General features: G+C 39.1%; 1 protein-coding gene across 1 annotated transcript; it reads left to right on the plus strand.

Annotated features, from left to right (window-relative positions):
• Nucleotides 1–17,461: 17,461 nt before the first annotated feature.
• Nucleotides 17,462–18,328, plus strand: LOC110890924 (putative receptor-like protein kinase At3g47110). The gene has a single exon (XM_022138568.2). It carries the CDS (start codon nucleotides 17,462–17,464, stop codon nucleotides 18,326–18,328), a length of 867 nt encoding a protein of 288 aa, XP_021994260.2.
• Nucleotides 18,329–21,112: the final 2,784 nt, after the last annotated feature.

Below are 21,112 nucleotides of genomic sequence, written 5' to 3' on the forward strand. Positions count from 1 at the left end.
CATATCAGCACGACATTAGCGGTGATGTCGTTTGATAACACTCAAAGGATTTTAAATTGTTGTCTTTTAATTTCAAAAATACCAAAAAGATTTTAGGCTTGTTTTAATATAAACTTTATAAAAGCCAAAAAGATTTTATTTCTGCTTTATTTTCGATCGTACGATGTTGGAGCTCAAGTCTTCGTTACCTGAAACCTGACTGAAAACCGAACTGACTAAATCTTCATAAACGGTCGAAATTTGCATGTTTTGAAAGTTAAAAACTAAAATTGACAAATTTTATTAAACTTTCAAACTGTCGGACGGTGTTTGATTATGACATGGTCATTCGTGTGTCATTTGTTTATACTATATTCCAAGCAATTGTTCTCATTACGCGTTTAGATTTCTTGCATGTGCAGATTCTAAAGGCTAGGAGAACATGGTCGTTGACGAGCTTTGGAATGAAGACACGAAGGCACTCAATGAATGAAGATGATCGAGTTGCCGCTGGCCATCATCATCACCTCGAAGGATCTTACTTCATAAAGTTAAAGTATTTCACGAGCATAACTCAAGGGGGAGCTTATGTTAAGGGGGAGTTTGTCAACACACTTCCTACATGATACGGGTAGTTTGTTGATACACTTTCTACTTTCAAGACGTGAAGACTTTGAAGACCCTCCGACATTGAAGACATGATAGGACATCAGAGTCTTGAAGACTTGAAGACCAAAGACCGTCGAAGTTCAAGACGAGTCTACACTTTTAGAAGAACAAGACAAAGATTAGAGATCAAAGACAAAGCTACAGCCAAGGGGGAGTTTGTTGGTGCACTTGTGTCTGTACTTTGTCTGTATTCGGTCTGATATAAACGATGTCCTGATTTGTATTGTAAGTTGACCAAGTCAACCATCCTCCGGTTTGACTTGGACAACAGTTGAAAGATGTTCTGATCGAAGGATAGCCTCGAAGGATACACCTGATCCTTCGAGGTGATCGAAAGATATGGTTCGACCATGGTTCGACCATTAGACCTCGAAGGATGATCCTTCGAGGTCCATGCTGATCTTTCGTGTAACATGTGGTCGACAGATGATCCTTCGGACCATCTGTCGAATCCTTCGAGCAGACCTGCTGAGCTGGGTATATATACCCATGCATGTGTTGAGTGTTAGAGAGTTCTGCCATTTTCACACACCCGAGAGATAGAAGCTTAGAGAGCATTCTGCCCAGAACTCACACACACACTTAGAGAGTTTATAGAACACTTCTGTAAACATTGAGCTTGTAACCGAACCTTCATTTGCATTAATACGACTAGTGTTAATCGGTGAATCTTTGTGTGTTTGTTTCTCTACTTGCTACTAACTCGGTTTGCTTGCTAGCTTGGATTCCGCACTCGCTAGTAGGTTTGTATAACAAGGTTTAGGTTCGTAATCCTCCGCGAAACAGGGACCTTCAGATTATTGGAGAGAATTTTTAAAGTTGGGATTATTATCGGCCAACAGGTGAAACTTAGGATTATTAATATCCAATAACCCTAAATTATATTTCAAATACATGTGACTTTTTCTAAACTTATGACTTGCATGTGAATGTTTCTAAGCATGTGACTTTCATGTGCATGTTTCTAAGGATGTGTTCTCTTGGTAAAAATTACTCTTCCTACTTTATTCCTCCTTGAACAGTTGTCTGTATAACTCATCACACCCCCTCTATAGTATAACTCATCACACAATGTATAATATGAATTCTTTATGTTGACAAATAATGAAAAGATGTAACACAAATATACATGGAAATGTTTTCGTATTAACCTTATGAAAATATGAAAGGGGGTTGATAAATGTAACCATTTTCTCACCGACTTGGAACCCACCACTAGAAGGTAGTTTCCCTCATATGAGGGTATGTTTAATAGGAGGATACGGTTAGACACATCTATCAAAAAGAAAAAGTTAGATTTCATGCTAGACAATATGAAGACTATTATCATAGGACGACTTTGAATATGTTGGAAATCCAGAACAGAATTCTAAGAACATCACAATCATATAATATGCAGAGATCAAAATATTAAAGAATGGACAATTCGAATTGATAATTCTGAATTGTCTTGGTAACCATAAACAATAGTGAATACATCATATATATACGGTGGTGGTGACGGTTTGTCAACCGACACACCTATTACCAACCGTTTTATAATATTTAAATCTTAATCCTAACCTAAATACTAAAATAATAACATAATACATATAGTTTAGTTTATATAGTCTAACACCTGCCCCTAAACTAAACTTGGTTAATCCTGGGAACATTGAAACCTCCTTCGTTTATTAAAACGTTTGTCCGCATTCCAGTTTCCTAACAAATTTGAAGTGTAGTTGTCTTCATATTATCTTTCTTCCGATCTTGCAGATCTGAATGTCTTGCTGCCTTCATTCTTGAAACATCTTCGTTCTTCAACGTCTTGTCTCTTTCTTCTGTATTTACCTTTCTTTGTTGCCGGCAATGGAAACATCATGTCGGATCTGAATGTTTTGTTGCCGGCAATTGTATATTCATCATCGCTCCTGTCTCTCTTCTACTCAACGTCATGCGGAGTCATCTTTTACTCAACGCCATGCGGAGTCATCTTCTACTCAACGCCATGCGGAGTCGTCTTTTACTCAACACCATGCGGAGTCATCTCGATTAATTCCTTTTTTCATATATGAGAGTATGAACTCGGTGTCATATATGAATCAAATTAATCCCGTTTCGTAATTCTGCGATGATTCTTCGTTTCGTAATTCTTTTTCCTGTTTCTTGAACATGTATCTTCTCTTCTTTTTCTTCTTCTTAAGAAAGAGATCTTCTATGTTTATCGACTTCCTGCATATGTCGCTCTTCTTTAAATCTGATTCGTCCCGTATAACAGACAAATCATAACCGTATTTTTTTGATGTTCTTCTGGTATCGCTCACTAGTGTTTGTTCCTCCCTGGATCGAAAATTGGAATTAATTCCTTTTCAACAATCTTGTGTTGAATCGTCTTTCTTTCCTTGAATGTTCTTTATATTCCGGTTTGCGCAGCGTTTCGAAATCCCTCGGATCGTTTCCTGATGCTTTGTTTACGATTGCAACTTTTCCGATGATTGTTCGATTACCAGCCCGTAAAACTCTTGATTTCTTCAAGAATGATGCGTTCCTTTCTCGTTTCTGATCTGCGCACCCAGACTTCTTTTCGATTTCTTTTCTTTTGTCTGATCATCTTCCTTTTCTGATTCCGTTCCGTGTGCAGCGGAATTTTATGATACTCTTCGTCCAGATGTATTTAAATAAAAACAGAGTAATGATTTCTGATATAGTTTGCAGCGGAATTCTTCTTCTTCGTTTGATCAGATTCTTGGTCCTAATTTCTTCAATTCGTTGTTCTTGATTTCTAGATTGTCACTTGAATTTGATTCTCGATTAACCTTGCTCTGATACCACTATGTTGGAAATCCGGATTAACATTATGATGAAGATGATTAACCGGATCACCAACGTTATTAACAGCGGAAGAACATGAACGGAAAACAGACATATTGAAATATCTAAACAATAAACAAGTATTGAACTTGCAGACAATAGAGAAACGAAGAATTGAGCGGACAAGTTTGTTAGATACAAATTGTCTTGATAACCGAAATAATTCCCGGCAAGACATTATTTAAACATACAATTTTGGCGGTTTCTTTTGGGCGGGTAACTGCCATAAAGGTTTGAACACCCGCTTATCATCGATCCGCATATCAACCTATCTTAACAATTCTAATACGAGTACATAACTTATCGGTTCTAATAATTAAATTACATAACTAAAGTTTTGTAGGTCCCTGTTTCGCGGAGGATTACGAACCTAAACCTTGTTATACAAACCTACTAGCGAGTGCGGAATCCAAGCTAGCAAGCAAACCGAGTTAGTAGCAAGTAGAGAAACAAACACACAAAGATTCACCGATTAACACTAGTCGTATTAATGCAAATGAAGGTTCGGTTACAAGCTCAATGTTTACAGAAGTGTTCTATAAACTCTCTAAGTGTGTGTGTGAGTTCTGGGCAGAATGCTCTCTAAGCTTCTATCTCTCGGGTGTGTGAAAATGGCAGAACTCTAGAACTTTCAACACATGCATGGGTATATATACCCAGCTCAGCAGGTCTGCTCGAAGGATTCGACAGATGGTCCGAAGGATCATCTGTCGACCACATGTTACACGAAAGATCAGCGTGGACCTCGAAGGATCATCCTTCGAGGTCTAATGGTCGAACCATGGTCGAACCATATCTTTCGATCACCTCGAAGGATCAGGTGTATCCTTCGAGGCTATCCTTCGATCAGAACATCTTTCAACTGTTGTCCAAGTCAAACCGGAGGATGGTTGACTTGGTCAACTTACAATACAAATCAGGACATCGTTTATATCAGACCGAATACAGACAAAGTACAGACACAAGTGCACCAACAAACTCCCCCTTGGCTGTAGCTTTGTCTTTGATCTCTAATCTTTGTCTTGTTCTTCTAAAAGTGTAGACTCGTCTTGAACTTCGACGGTCTTTGGTCTTCAAGTCTTCAAGACTCTGATGTCCTATCATGTCTTCAATGCCGGAGGATCTTCAAAGTCTTCACGTCTTGAAAGTAGAGAGTGTATCAACAAACTACCCGTATCATGTAGGAAGTGTGTTGACAAACTCCCCCTTAACATAAGCTCCCCCTTGAGTTATGCTCGTGAAAAGACTTTAACTTTATGAAGTGAGATCCTTGTGGTGTTGATGATGGCCAGCGGCAACTCGATCATCTTCATCTTTTGAGCGCCTTCTCGTCGTGTCTTCATTCCAAAGCTCGTCATCGACCATGTTCTCCTAGCCTTTAGAATCTGCACATGCAAGAAATCTAAACGCGTAATGAGAACAACTGCTTGGAATATAGTTAACATAAACAAATGACACACGAATGACCAAGTCACTATCAAACACCGTCCGACAGTTTGAAAGTTTAATAAATTTATCAATTTTAAATTCTAACTTTCAAAATCTGCAAATTTTGACCGTTTATAAAGATTTAGTCAGTTCGGTTTTCAGTCAGGTTTCAGGTAACGAAGACTTGAGCTCCAACATCGTACGATCGAAAATAAAACAGAAATAAAATCTTTTTGGCTTTTATAAAGTTTATATTAAAACACGGATTTTAGGCGTGTTTTTGAAATTAAAAGATAACAATTTAAAATCCTTTGAGTGTTATCAAACGACATCACCGCTAATGTCGTGCTGATATGCACCAAACGACGAAACTGTTTAAAAGAAATAATAAAAGTTAAGCAGTAAATAAATAAATATATACAAACATTCTTTTTGCGAGTTTCGAGGGTAAGAGAATCATATCAGTGTACGGTCATGCCAAAACACTCTTGTTGTTCAGTTAGTTAACATTAAGATAAGCATCCTATAACAATTATCGGTATTGTTGTCCACTTAAGCTCAACTTATCAGATGTAATCATGGCGAGGGGATACGTTAAGGTATGATTTATACTTACCGACCGGTGTTCATCCACATCACGACACATTCCCGTATCAAGGTATGCACGAGAGTTCATCTTACCGGTGAGTATACCGATTATCATCTGTTTGACCGTATAAATTGTGAGATACTCACTTATTTTGATTTGAAAACAAGTCCTTTGTGATATAATCACTTATTGATGAGGAACTTGATTTTCGTATGCATGAGGGCACAGGTGCAAGTCCGTGAACAGGTCAGTACTTCCGTACAGCAGAGAGACGAACTTGACACCCGGATAAATGTGATATTTTATCACTTATTTGATTTGGACATGTGATTGTTTATCACTTATTGAGGTCGAATGCAGTATGTAATATGTACACGTATGTATAGTATCATGGAAGATCTAGACTTGCGTCCCCGTTATTTTTCGGTAAAAGATACAACCATGATACCCAGATGATAAGCAGCATAAAGACCGAATATCTCAGAACCTCGGCAATCTATCAAACGAAATTTCGGTACTAAGACCATATGCCAATGAATGGTTCCCACCTGATCTTCAGTCGATTAAGATTTATATCACCCTGCACACTTTAAAATGATTGTGAGCCTACCGATACATCTTATATAGAGCTGCTTATCGTTTTGCATTTAAGGTTTAAAGAGGTTTGGATAGACCACTGATGTACTATCATTTTCTCTTTTGCTCGCCAGGAAACTCATTTTTGTTTTTCTATTGTTTTTGTGTTTTAGAATTTTTCGATGTTTTTGGATTTTCCGATTTTTGGATTTACTCCCCCTAAAATCAACAAACTAAGATAAATTTAAAAACACAAAGGTATTTACAAAAATGATTTTCCGATGTTGGTTTTACTCTTGCTTGACCTTAATGCCGTTTACCAATAATAAAAAGTCAAATCTTGATTTGTCAAAAGCTTTGGTAAATAAGTCGGCACGTTGGTCATCGGTGTGGACCTTAACAACATCGATTAGCCTTTTCTCAAAGCAATCACGTATGAAGTGATATTTGATTTCGATGTGTTTGGTCTTTGAATGCTGCACAGGATTTCTAGTGATATCTAAAGCAGCAGAATTATCAACGTAAATAGGAGTAGTTAGGAATTCAAAACCGTAGTCCCGCATTTGTTGTTGGATCCAAAGAACTTGGGAGCAACAACTTGAGGCAGCAATGTATTCAGCTTCGCATGTTGATGTAGCTACACACGTCTGCTTCTTGCACTGCCATGTAACTAGGCGATTTCCTAAAAACTGACATCCAGCCGTTGTGGATTTGCCGTCGATTTTGCATCCGCCAAAATCAGAATCACTGAAAGCTACCAATTCAAAGTTATTATCCCTAGGGTACCACAGACCGGTGTCAGGGTACGCCTTCAAATAACGAAAAATCCTTTTAACAGCAGCAAGATGTGAGGCCTTCGGGTTAACTTGATATCTGGCAAGCAGGCACGTCGGGTACATTATGTCTGGCCTTGATGCTGTGAGGTACATGAGAGATCCGATCATAGCGCGATAGTTTGAGGGACTAACAGCTTCTCCCTTCAGATCTGGAGTAATTCCGTGATTAGTTGGCAATGGGGTACCAATGGGCGTTGCATCAGACATCTGGAACCGGCTCAAGATGTCACCAACATATTTAGTCTGATGGATGAATATCCCAGACTCCGTTTGTTGTACTTGTAGGCCCAAGAAGAAGGTCATTTCCCCCATAGCACTCATCTCGAATTTATCCTGCATAATGCGCTCGAATTCCCTACACAAGACATCATTAGTAGAACCAAAAATAATGTCATCAACGTATACCTGTACCAGAAGAAGATCTCCATCTTGTTCTTTGATGAAAAGAGTACAGTCGATAAGACCTCTGCGAAAACCGTTCTCCAGCAGATAGTGTGATAAGGTTGCATACCAAGCTCGAGGTGCTTGATGAAGACCATAAAGAGCTTTGTTTAGCAACCAAACCCGATCGGGATGGATAGGATCTTCAAAACCTGGAGGCTGTTCGACGTATACCTCTTCTTCAACCACACCGTGTAAAAATGCACTTTTCACGTCCATCTGATAAACCTTGAATCCTTTGAAGGACGCATAGGCAAGAAAGATTCGAATTGCTTCGAGACGTGCCACTGGTGCATAGACTTCGTTGTAGTCGATCCCTTCAATCTGACGAAAACCTTGAACGACTAAACGAGCTTTGTTTCGGATAACAACTCCGCGGTCATCCTTTTTGCATTTGAAAACCCAACGGGTACCAATCTTCTTGTATCCAGCAGGTTTCTCTACTAGTTTCCAGACACCCAGCTTCTGGAATTGTTGCAGTTCTTCCTGCATTGCTTCAACCCAAGCATTATCTTTCAAGGCTTCTTTCCACGTTCTTGGTTCTTCTTGTGAGACATAACACGCGAAGGACCAGTCGTTTTGTTGCCCGGATTCTCGAATAGCTGCATACAAGCCTGCATTGTTGTTGTTTCGCAACATGTTTCTTGTTTGTACGCCACTTTGCACATTTCCAATGATGTTTTGTTGAGGATGGGTATTATGAATCCTTGTTTCTGGATTGTCTGGAACTGGAACATTTATACCCAGGTTGTTAAGATTAAGATCAACAACCAATTCAAGACCCGGAATTGACGAAGAGGATGATGCAGTAGTCTCAGCTGTTCTATGTGTTTCCACTGGAGGAGTACCCTCTGAAGTACCATGAACTGCTGTTGTAGGAGCTTCTTGATCTGCATCTAGAAATTCATCATCCTCTGAAGATTCGTTCAATTCGTTAGCATCATGAAAATCCTCATTGTTGAGAGTATTGTTGTTCACCGAAGAGGATGGTTCTTGATTCACAAGAATTGGACGAACCACCGGTGAAACTGTTGCATTGTCACTCTCGAAAAACATCCTAGCCGCAGCATTTTCTTCAACGGCTTCAACATTGATCGAATTGAAGAAGTCATCGTACTCAAACATCCAAGGTTGACCCGGATTTTTGACTGGCAAGGTGTGCCTTTGTACTCTAACCTCAGACCATTCCTCGACCCTTTTAGTCTCTAGATTCCAGACTCGTAAGTTAGGGGTGGCATACCCAAGAAAGTATCCATCAATTGCTCTTGCCCCAAACTTTCCATTAGGATCGATGATTGTGCATGGAGCTCCAAACGGTTCGAGATAGGACAAATCTGGTTTCCGTTTTTGAAGAAGCTCAAAGCAGGTCTTGTTGTGTCTTTTGACTGTAAGGACTCTGTTCAATGTGTAACATGCAGAGGCCACAGCTTCAGTCCAGAATGGAATAGGCAACTGTGACTCTACCAACATTGTCCTAGCAGTCTCGATCAATGTGCGGTTCTTACGTTCAGCGACACCATTCTGTTGAGGAGTATAAGCTGCACTAAACTCATGAAGAATACCTTTTGAAGTGCAGAACTCCATCATGGAATGATTCTTAAATTCAGTACCATTGTCGCTACGTATCCGCCTAACCTTCAACTTATACAAATTCTCAATCTGAATGATTAAGTTTTTGATAATACCAAAGGTTTCACTCTTGTGTGCCATGAACGCAACCCAAGAAAATCTTGAATAATCATCAGTAACCACGAGGCAGTATTGATCACCTCGAATACTCTTGTGCTTGACAGGACCGAACAAATCCATGTGCAAACGTTCAAGAGGAACTGCCACTGTGTTGATCTTCTTTGTAGGGTGCTTCTTCTTTGTTTGCTTTCCTTTCTGGCACGAAACACAGATGTCTTGAAGATGGAAATTTTTGAGGGGAACACCATTCACCAATTCATTTGAAACCAAATGATTCATTTTACGTAAGTGAATGTGACCCATTCGTCTGTGCCAAGAGATAGTGTCTTTTTCTGTGGCTTTGGAAACGAAACAAGTTGCTTGTGCAGACGTAGTAATAGCCTGGCTCATGTCAAGGACGTACAAATCATTTATCCTTGGAGCCGACAAGAGAATCCATTCTTTTGGAATTTTGAAGCCGGGTTTCAGCACATAACATCCATTAGCATCAAAGTGTACTGAAAATTTCTTGTCACAAATTTGAGAAACACTAAGAAGATTGTGATCAAGTTGTTGCACAAAATTGATCTTGTCAAAGCTGACAATCCCGTTAGATATCATTCCTTCACCCGTTATATATCCACCTTTATCTCCAGCAAAAGCAACATAACCTCCTCTAATAGATTTAACGTCGTAGAGAAGCTTCATGTCGCCTGTCATGTGCCTGGATGCCCCACTATCAACAATCCAATGACTACTGATAGTTCCTCCTGAAGCACCCTGCACATGAACTCAAATGAATTAGTTGGAGATGGGGACCCAAGCCATTGTGGTCTTGGGTCTTCCATTTTCATCAATGACAATAACTTCTTGTCTTTGATGGTTGGTGAATTGTGATGGTCCCCCTGATTCAACAACCGTTTTTGGTTTCCAAGTCTGTTTGGTTTCACCAGTGTTTTTCTTTAAAATTTTAACTTCTTGATGATTTGAAGTTTTAGAATTTTCTGGTTTTACAACAACAGATTGTTTATGAACCACATCGGTTTTAATCGCTTTTTCAATTTTCTTGACCTGTTGCCGTTTCTGTTTCTTTTCCCTTTCTTTTACAAGTCGGGGATCTTGTTTTGTGGAAACAGATGGCTTACGGTCAGTCTTACCACGGGGATCATCAACCTTTCCTTTCTGCTTATGAAGATATGGGCAGTTTCTAATAATGTGCCCAATGGTTCCACACTCAAAACATGATCTTCGTTCTACAAACCCCGAAGAATCATGTGATCGTCTAGCCGATGATGTTGAACTTTGTGAACCCGAGGTACTAGGTTTTGAACTACTTGGTTCATTTCTTTTCTCGACAAAAGCTTTCTTGACAAAATCTAAGTTAGATTGATTTTCAAACTTCTCAATTTTGTCTGTTCCCGTCGATTTCACAAAGTTAACATTCTTCTTCTTCTTTTGGTTCGGCTTCTTTTGCACTGGAGCCGGTGCTTTACCTTTGGGTTTGGTGTGATTTTGCTGTGTTGGCACTGTTGGCAATTTCTTGTTGCCAAATTGCTTTCGAACTTCAGCCTTTGGGATTGGAGGACACTGGGTGACTGTAACTTTAGGTCCTGCCTTTCCCAAGAACTTACTTGTCGAATTTTCAAAGACTTTGCAGATTAAGGATTGATTAACATTCTTAATGGGAAAATCTTTGTCTGAGTAAATTTTATCATCACCAACTAGAGTGTACAGCAAATTCACACTCTCCGGCTCTCCTGCAGATGAGGACTCAGTTGCAACAGTCTTAGCGGGTTTGACAGGGGGATCACATAGAATGTGATTCTCAAGAGGTATGTCCTCATTTTTGACTACCGCATCAGACTTTGCTGGGACAGTATCATCAGATTCATCATCAGACGAATCAGCATCCTCAATCACAACTGGAGGATCTTGATTCTGTTCAGCACTCACAAATGTATCTGCTGACACATCTGAATCTGAGGATACTTCCTTTTGGTATCCGAGCCCTGCAGCAAACTCCTTAACATCCAGAGGCACAGAAGGTTCAAAGAAAACTCTGTCCTCTTCATCAGGCATGGCGTCATAATTATGTCTCACTGGTGGTGGACACTTCTTGTAGCCTATACATGTGACATCTCTCTTTTCTTTCTGAACGTCAATGATGTGATCTAACACATAGCTAGAACTCAAATAACTGTCTAGCTTGAGTCGGATCGCATCACTTTCGGTTTTCACACAAGCCATCTCTTTTTGCATACTCTCAAGGCGAGATATATACAAATTAATATCAGTTTGTTTTCTTGAAACCATTTTAGTCAGTTCAGTTTTATCTTTCTTTAATGTTTCAATTACTGACTTAAATTCCTTTTCATGGTTTTCATAAAACATGTTGGCCTCTGTGCATTTAGAGAGATCCACAGTCAATTTCTGATTGTGGATGTATGTCACATCATATTTCTCTTGCAAAGCGTCATGCTTACTTTGCAAGTCACTCAAATTCTCATTCACAGTAGTATGTTTGTCTTGCAAGTCAAACAAACTAGCTTGTAAAGCATCATGTTTGCCTTGCAACTCAGACATACTTTTCTCAAGATCAGCACATCTAGCATGCAACCTAGCACATTCATCACAATTAACAGCAGTGGGTTCATCGACACATACCTGACTTGATGAACCGTCGACATTAGCCATAAAGGCTGAATGGAGAGAAGACGAAGAGTAAGCAGCTTGATCCACCAGAATAGATCTTCTTTGAGTTTCTGCTACAGCTTCCCCCAAGAGTTCATCAATGTCAATATCATCCGAAACATTAGATGTCTCACCCACATGATCATCACCAGAGTTGGATGATTCTTCATCAACACTCCTGCTGTATCCAGAGGAGTCTTCATCTTCAGACGATTCATCACCACTGGCAGAAGATTCTCCACCATTGGTGTGAACCAGCTCCTTCACAATCTGAGCAAAACATGCTGTTCCATCAGGAGCATCACCACCCAACTGGATTGACCAGTCACAACCTTCATCCACCTGAACTGCAAGTGCTCGGTTGGTTTGGTTGTTGACAGGCACCAATGTACGATCATTGTTTCTGTTCTGCTGGTTGCCTTGGTTCCGGAAGGGGTTTTGATTCCCGTGCTGGGCTGGCTTTGTACATTCCCGTTTAAAGTGGCCCCGTTCACCACAGTTGAAGCACTTAACAGCTTGCTTATCGAACCCATACTTGGTGTCTCGCTTACTTTCCAAGCTGGTTCTTCCAGTACTTTCCATCCAATCCTTTGCTCTTCTCACAGCACTCGCAAAGGCCCACTTGATATCCATCAAGTCCATCTCTTCCTTATCAATCTGCCTGTAATCTTCTTGTGTCAGATTAATATTTCCAATCTGACCTTCTATCAACCCACAGTACGCGCTCACTACAGTGTTAAGCAGCTCCATGTGTTCCTTAGCTACTTCTACACTGATTTTAGAGAAACTTGAAGTGTCAAGCTGTACTGTATTTGGCTTTGATTGTTGACCTGCAGAAGATGATGTTCCTCCATAACAGGCATATTGTGGTTGTTGAACAGGAGGAGGAGGAGGTGGTTGTATTGGATTTCCATACAAATCTGTGGTTGGAGGCGGCTTTACAGGAACTTGCACTGGATTGCCGTACATATCCGTGCTTGTGACAAACGCCGTTTGAAGTGGAGCATGTGAACCGGCTTTTGCTGATGAAGAAGTGGAGGTGCCATAATACATCTCTGGATTCTGTGGCACTGCAACTCTCTTTGCCTTTAACGTTTCTTCCTGATCCTTGTTCTCCAGAAGCTGCACGAAATCGTTGATATTTGTAGTTCTCAACGTTCCGTTGTACTTCAAGATTTCCAGGAAGTTATTCCATTGAGGAGGCAATGCATCGGCAAACTTCTTTACCACCTCTGTTGGAGTCGTTGTGACTTCAAAGTTTGTCAGCTCAGTAAGCAGGTGATAGAAACGGCTTGTCATATCTCCCAAGGACTCCTTATCCATACATGTGAAGCCATCGAATTCTTTCTTCAGTAGATCTCGTCGTAGTTGACGTGTGGCTTCATTACCTACTCCTCTTGTCTTCAAGGCATCCCACAGCTTCTTCGTAGTCTTGAAACTGACGAACTGATGATAAATATCCTTGCTCAGTGCTTGAGTAAGAATAGCGTATGCTTTCTTTTCTAAGTCATACGTCTTCTTTTGATCATCAGGAAGATCGGCAAATGTAGCTGTCGAAGAAGCAGCAACCTCGATAGTTTGATCGAATTCCGTAATGAACCGTAACCACAACTCTGTATTTTGACCAAGAATGTATGTATGGAAACGATCAACCCATCCTGGATATTCATGAAGATGCATCAACTTTGGAGGCCTGTTCAAACTTCCGGTTTCACTTTCGCTTAGAAGAAGACTTTGAATACTCGGAGTTTGATTTGAAACAAACGCCCATTGACCAGCTGGAGTGGCATTTGTTTGTGAGGATGTAGATACCGGAGATTCGGCCCATGATGGAGATTGACTAGTATTCATGTATTTTCCACTGTCTGGAGCCGGACTTCCCCACCAACTCGGATTCATGATAGATAAGCAAAATAAATGCTAAGTAAGAATGATCCGAAAGATAACACAACCGAAAGATCCTGGTCGAAAGATCTGAAATCACAGAAACTTGTTAACAATAAACAAACCTCAATCGAAAGATATAACCTTGTTCGAAGGATCAACAGTACTCGAAAGATTACTGTTGACTCTCGAACAATGATTTGAAACAATTCAAGAACTCGAAAGATTCCCTTTGAAAGATCCTTATCTTTCGAGCCAAATCCTTATCTTTCGAACAATAGATCTCGAAAGATTCACCAATACGAAGGATCCTAATCTTTCGGACACTAGTCTTTCGAAAAGATTCCTCTGTCGAAGGATATGTTTCAGACTTCGAAGGATGGGTCGAAGGATATAAGTCTTTCGAGCCCTCCTTGATCGAAAGATATCGAAGGATGATCTTTCGATGTCGAAAGATATCTTTCGAGAGGCTCTGACACAACTGACTTTGATGTGAAAGGTTGGTGAAAAGGTGACAGGTTGGTAAGGTCAAACTTTCGGCAAAAGGGGATGTCAGATCAACTTTCCCACCAACTTTTGAAAGATTGCCCAAAAAGGATAACCTTATCCTTAAGCCAGTCACCGGAAACACACCGGAATACCACCGGAAAACACAAAGTTTTCTAAAAACCAATTTTTATGTTACCCAACCAAAACTTGAACACTCCCGGTTAGTTTAGACACGTTTTTACTCAAAGAAAAAGCAAGAAACTTAGTAAAAACAGGTGCAAAACCAAGTGTTTCAACACACCAAAACTTGTAAAAACCCGGTTTTAAACAAGGTAAAGAGCGAGGCTCTGATACCACTTGTAGGTCCCTGTTTCGCGGAGGATTACGAACCTAAACCTTGTTATACAAACCTACTAGCGAGTGCGGAATCCAAGCTAGCAAGCAAACCGAGTTAGTAGCAAGTAGAGAAACAAACACACAAAGATTCACCGATTAACACTAGTCGTATTAATGCAAATGAAGGTTCGGTTACAAGCTCAATGTTTACAGAAGTGTTCTATAAACTCTCTAAGTGTGTGTGTGAGTTCTGGGCAGAATGCTCTCTAAGCTTCTATCTCTCGGGTGTGTGAAAATGGCAGAACTCTAGAACTTTCAACACATGCATGGGTATATATACCCAGCTCAGCAGGTCTGCTCGAAGGATTCGACAGATGGTCCGAAGGATCATCTGTCGACCACATGTTACACGAAAGATCAGCGTGGACCTCGAAGGATCATCCTTCGAGGTCTAATGGTCGAACCATGGTCGAACCATATCTTTCGATCACCTCGAAGGATCAGGTGTATCCTTCGAGGCTATCCTTCGATCAGAACATCTTTCAACTGTTGTCCAAGTCAAACCGGAGGATGGTTGACTTGGTCAACTTACAATACAAATCAGGACATCGTTTATATCAGACCGAATACAGACAAAGTACAGACACAAGTGCACCAACAAGTTTAACAATGATAATAATAATACTTCTAACACAACCCCCTTAAACTTTGGTTATGTTGAAATTATGCTGCATAACACTGCGATTTGCATCATCCACAGCTTTCTTCGCGTGTTCAAAATTGAAACGTTTCCTTTTCTTGTGTACATTCCAATCATCTTCGCTGCCCTTCCGAGTGAATAGTGCAAAATGTGTTACATCACCATTTCTTTGATCATGAACTGCTGCAACTTCTGCACTTTTTGTTCTCCGGTGATGACCCCCATTGATTTCTGTTTCATCGTTCATCATTTCCTTTACATGGACTTCTTCCTGGACTGACTTGAACTTGTAGTAATATTCCAAAACGTCGAGGTACATGGCGTATATGATCCTTATATAGTCCCCATCTTGATATTCAAATCCTAAGTCTTTAGCGATAATCGGCCACATGTTTTCAGTAGTGATCTCTCTGTATCCTCCATCTCTTATGACCAAGATAAACAAACTTAGCAAATCAATCTTCTTCCGGTTCGGAGAATAAGGAGGGATTGGCCTGGATGTAATCCCCATGTATGCCTCCAAGAACCACCGAACCATTTCCTCGAATTTCTTTTGGAGATCTACTTTGTATTTGAAAACATATTCTCTGTCATCGAGCATGTCTATTAACGCTTTGCAATCTGCAAATTCGTTAAATTCTAATGCCCTCAAGATTAGCAGATTCCAATCATATTCATTCTCATCCGAAACGTTTAGAGTTTCAAAGTAGGAATTCAGATATTCTTCTTTGAATTGTTCATCTACGGTTCCCATTTCCTGCAACCGTCGTTTCTCATTTTCACCCAACTCTTCCTCCTTCGTCAAGCCGGTCTTATCGTTTATTGAGTTTATTACCGGAGTTGAAAACATGGGATATATCTTACATTTATCACCGGATCTTTTGACCGTAAAACCTTGTAATGTAAGTTGATCAAGGCTTAAGACATTACGATCGATTTCCGGTGAGTAATATACACTTTGAATGTTCAACGTTTCATTCCCTGTTTTCAAGTCAACCGATCCAACTCCTCTTATAAACAAAAAATTGTTCATACCCGATCTTGTTTCTACCCCCATCATGTGTTTCACCCTTTTAAAAATACTTATATTACCAGAAAAATGATGATTGAACGTCGGGTTAACATACCATATTCCTGCCCATTGTCCGCCATCGGTGCCGGAAACAATCATCTCTTCATTGCAGTGAACATCTTCTTCTTTACGTCTAATCCCAACATTGATCGCCTGTTTTAATAGTTGGGATGTTTCATCATTATCTTTTGCCATGCAGTTATAAATCTGATGGCCTGGTGAGTGGCAATAGTAACAGAGACGAACACGAGGGTTACGCTTGATCCGTTCAGTAATTTCATCGGTGCAATGTTGACATGGAAGAGTAGTAGTGGTTTCATTGATTTCGGTTTGTTTTCCATGAGTGGCTCTGACAAAAAAAAAAAAAAAAAAAAAAAAAAAAAAAAAAAAAAACAGAGTAATGATTTCTGATATAGTTTGCAGCGGAATTCTTCTTCTTCATTTGATCAGATTCTTGGTCCTAATTTCTTCAATTCGTTGTTCTTGATTTCCAGATTGTCACTTGAATTTGATTCTCGATTAACCTTGCTCTGATACCACTATGTTGGAAATCCAGAACAGAATTCTAAGAACATCACAATCATATAATATGCAGAGATCAAAATATTAAAGAATGGACAATTCGAATTGATAATTCTGAATTGTCTTGGTAACCATAAACAATAGTGAATACATCATATATATACGGTGGTGGTGACGGTTTGTCAACCGACACACCTATTACCAACCGTTTTATAATATTTAAATCTTAATCCTAACCTAAATACTAAAATAATAACATAATACATATAGTTTAGTTTATATAGTCTAACAGAATAGATTACCAATTTAATACCGACACCGTCTCCACCAGGCAATCTGAGGGGGGCCATGTCACATTCTCGCCCTCTTATGAAATTTAGTGAAGTACATACAGGTATATAACCTAAAGTCATTAGCTACTGCTGGTGGATACACTTAAATTAATCTTGACTTATTCCAAGTCTATTTTAACAAGTTGAAGTATACAGTTGTAGTCATAATAAATGAAAAAGGACTTGCCATAACCAACTTTCTATATATATTTATACATCCAAACACCAATACCCAACAACCAAACTTACTGTAACCCGAAAACCATCATGGCTTCAATCATTCACCTTTCCAAACTCCACATTCTTATCCTATTGGTTTTCTGTTCTTGTTTCTTACACAACACATATGTAACTTCTGTCACTTTAAGTCTTGATACAGATAAACAAACCTTATTCTACATGAAATCTCAAACAATCACCCAGCCCCCAGATGCTTTAGCTACATGGGATCCAAACACATCCCCATGCAACTGGACCCGGGTTTCATGTGGTGATCATGGCCAAAGGGTTGTAGATGTTGACCTCTCTGGCCTTGGGATATCCGGTCCAGTTAATCCCCATATCGGGAACTTGTCTTTTCTAAGAACACTTCAACTCCAAGAAAACCAGTTTCAGGGTATAATTCCTGAAACAATCACCAATCTTTTACGCCTACGAATCCTTAACATAAGTTTTAATAGCATCCAAGGCGCCATTCCAGCAAACATAAGCCGTTGCATGAAGCTAAGGATTGTTGATTTCATGCAAAACAAACTATCAGGTTCTATTCCTGAAGATCTCACTCTACTTGTGAATCTTCAAATTCTGAACTTGGCAGGAAACCATCTTTCTGGTTCAATTCCACCTTCCATTGGTAACCTTTCTTCATTGTTAACTTTGAAATTGGGAACCAATACACTTAGTGGCCCGATTCCTGGAGACTTGTCTCGTCTCGTGAACCTAAAGAATCTTGATCTCACCATTAATAATCTTACTGGCATTGTTCCACCATCGATTTACAACATGTCTTCACTCGAGACTCTAGCGGTGGCTTCTAATGATTTGGGGGGTGATATACCTTACAACGTTGGGGATACACTCCCAAATCTTCAAATTTTCAACTTTTGCATTAATAAATTCACAGGTACCATTCCTGGTTCGTTGCACAATTTAACAAAAATAAGAGGCATCCGAATGGCACATAACAGATTGCACGGGACAGTACCACCAGGACTTGGGAACCTCCCTGAGTTAGAAATGTATAATATGTTGGCCTCCAGAACTTGACACAGCGGAATCATCACAAGAATTGGAGTTCATGATGTCGGTAAACAGTTTGAGAATGGATTGAAAGTTGGACAAACGATGATATAATGAATGTGGACAATTACTAACAGTTATAATTGTCTTGGTACCGAGAAAATTCCCGGCAAAAGACTTAAATACATGAGGAGGAGAAATGGTTGGAGGGACGGTTGAGTTTGGCGGGAATAACCACCGTTCAAAACCGACACAATCCATAAGACACACCTCCTCGAATTTACATACATACTATAAGTTTTAGTCACTTCTTTAAAAAAAAAAAAATACATGAAAGCCGCATTGTTTAACATGCTTTGGTCAGTTTCACTTGACATCTATTAAATGTATGTGAAAAGAAGATGATTAAAATTCTAATGTTTATTGTTTGCTATACTACTCAGTACATGCTTCAAAATCAAGACACAAAAATGTTTTGAATATATAGAAATTAAGGATCTTGATGTTGGTTATACATAATGCAATACGGAATCAAAAAGAATTAGAAAATTATCAGGAAAAGGAATAGCTTTTTATATCACAATTACTATGCTTACCGCTGCAACTCTATCTGTAGCCACCATAAGGTTGCTGACCATAACCTCTACCCATCATCCAGTAGTAGGTGGCTGTTGCATCTGGTACCCTTGCCCATTGTTCATTCCAATATCCATATTTTGAGGCATAATGTTCATTCCCATACCCATGTTTTGAGGCATAATGTTCATTCTCATACCCATGTTTTGAGTCATATTGTTCTTTCCCTCGCTGGCCGAGTGAATTGACCGTGCTTCTTAAGTTCTCCACTTCTTCATATATCTAATTAAAAGCCGAGCTAGGTTTTCTTGGGACAATTTTAATATCGATCATGGGGTTTTCATATATCTGAAATTCGCACGATCAGTCCATGGTTAGACTGTGAAAGACAATCTATGTAATTTAGTTAAGTACGTACAACCTATAAAGTCATTAGCTAATACTTGTGTATATAAATTATAGGGATATTGGATTTTAATAATCTTAAGTTTTACCTGTTGGCCGATAATAATCCCAACTTTAAAAATTCCCTCCAATAATCTCAACTTGTAAAAGTTTGGCCGCCATAGATCCCTTTCTAACATAGGTGCACTTAAATCAATTAAGGAGTCTCTAGGTGTAATTGAATCTATTGAGGAGACCAAATTCTTATATGTTTGAAAAGGATCAATGGTGGCCAAACTTTTACAAGCTGGGATTATTGGAGAGAATTTTTAAAGTTGGGATTATTATCGGCCAACAGGTGAAACTTAGGATTATTAATATCCAATAACCCTAAATTATATTTCAAATACATGTGACTTTTTCTAAACTTATGACTTGCATGTGAATGTTTCTAAGCATGTGACTTTCATGTGCATGTTTCTAAGGATGTGTTCTCTTGGTAAAAATTACTCTTCCTACTTTATTCCTCCTTGAACAGTTGTCTGTATAACTCATCACACCCCCTCTATAGTATAACTCATCACACAATGTATAATATGAATTCTTTATGTTGACAAATAATGAAAAGATGTAACACAAATATACATGGAAATGTTTTCGTATTAACCTTATGAAAATATGAAAGGGGGTTGATAAATGTAACCATTTTCTCACCGACTTGGAACCCACCACTAGAAGGTAGTTTCCCTCATATGAGGGTATGTTTAATAGGAGGATACGGTTAGACACATCTATCAAAAAGAAAAAGTTAGATTTCATGCTAGACAATATGAAGACTATTATCATAGGACGACTTTGAATATGTTGGAAATCCAGAACAGAATTCTAAGAACATCACAATCATATAATATGCAGAGATCAAAATATTAAAGAATGGACAATTCGAATTGATAATTCTGAATTGTCTTGGTAACCATAAACAATAGTGAATACATCATATATATACGGTGGTGGTGACGGTTTGTCAACCGACACACCTATTACCAACCGTTTTATAATATTTAAATCTTAATCCTAACCTAAATACTAAAATAATAACATAATACATATAGTTTAGTTTATATAGTCTAACACCTGCCCCTAAACTAAACTTGGTTAATCCTGGGAACATTGAAACCTCCTTCGTTTATTAAAACGTTTGTCCGCATTCCAGTTTCCTAACAAATTTGAAGTGTAGTTGTCTTCATATTATCTTTCTTCCGATCTTGCAGATCTGAATGTCTTGCTGCCTTCATTCTTGAAACATCTTCGTTCTTCAACGTCTTGTCTCTTTCTTCTGTATTTACCTTTCTTTGTTGCCGGCAATGGAAACATCATGTCGGATCTGAATGTTTTGTTGCCGGCAATTGTATATTCATCATCGCTCCTGTCTCTCTTCTACTCAACGTCATGCGGAGTCATCTTTTACTCAACGCCATGCGGAGTCATCTTCTACTCAACGCCATGCGGAGTCGTCTTTTACTCAACACCATGCGGAGTCATCTCGATTAATTCCTTTTTTCATATATGAGAGTATGAACTCGGTGTCATATATGAATCAAATTAATCCCGTTTCGTAATTCTGCGATGATTCTTCGTTTCGTAATTCTTTTTCCTGTTTCTTGAACATGTATCTTCTCTTCTTTTTCTTCTTCTTAAGAAAGAGATCTTCTATGTTTATCGACTTCCTGCATATGTCGCTCTTCTTTAAATCTGATTCGTCCCGTATAACAGACAAATCATAACCGTATTTTTTTGATGTTCTTCTGGTATCGCTCACTAGTGTTTGTTCCTCCCTGGATCGAAAATTGG

The sequence above is a fragment of the Helianthus annuus genome, chromosome 11 (genome assembly GCF_002127325.2).
Source record: "Helianthus annuus cultivar XRQ/B chromosome 11, HanXRQr2.0-SUNRISE, whole genome shotgun sequence".
Classification (NCBI taxonomy): domain Eukaryota; kingdom Viridiplantae; phylum Streptophyta; class Magnoliopsida; order Asterales; family Asteraceae; genus Helianthus; species Helianthus annuus.

What these genes read in the sequence shown, in the direction of transcription:
- LOC110890924 (XM_022138568.2), top strand. Translation starts at nt 17,462, where the DNA reads ATGAAATCTCAAACAATCACCCAGCCCCCAGATGCTTTAGCTACATGG.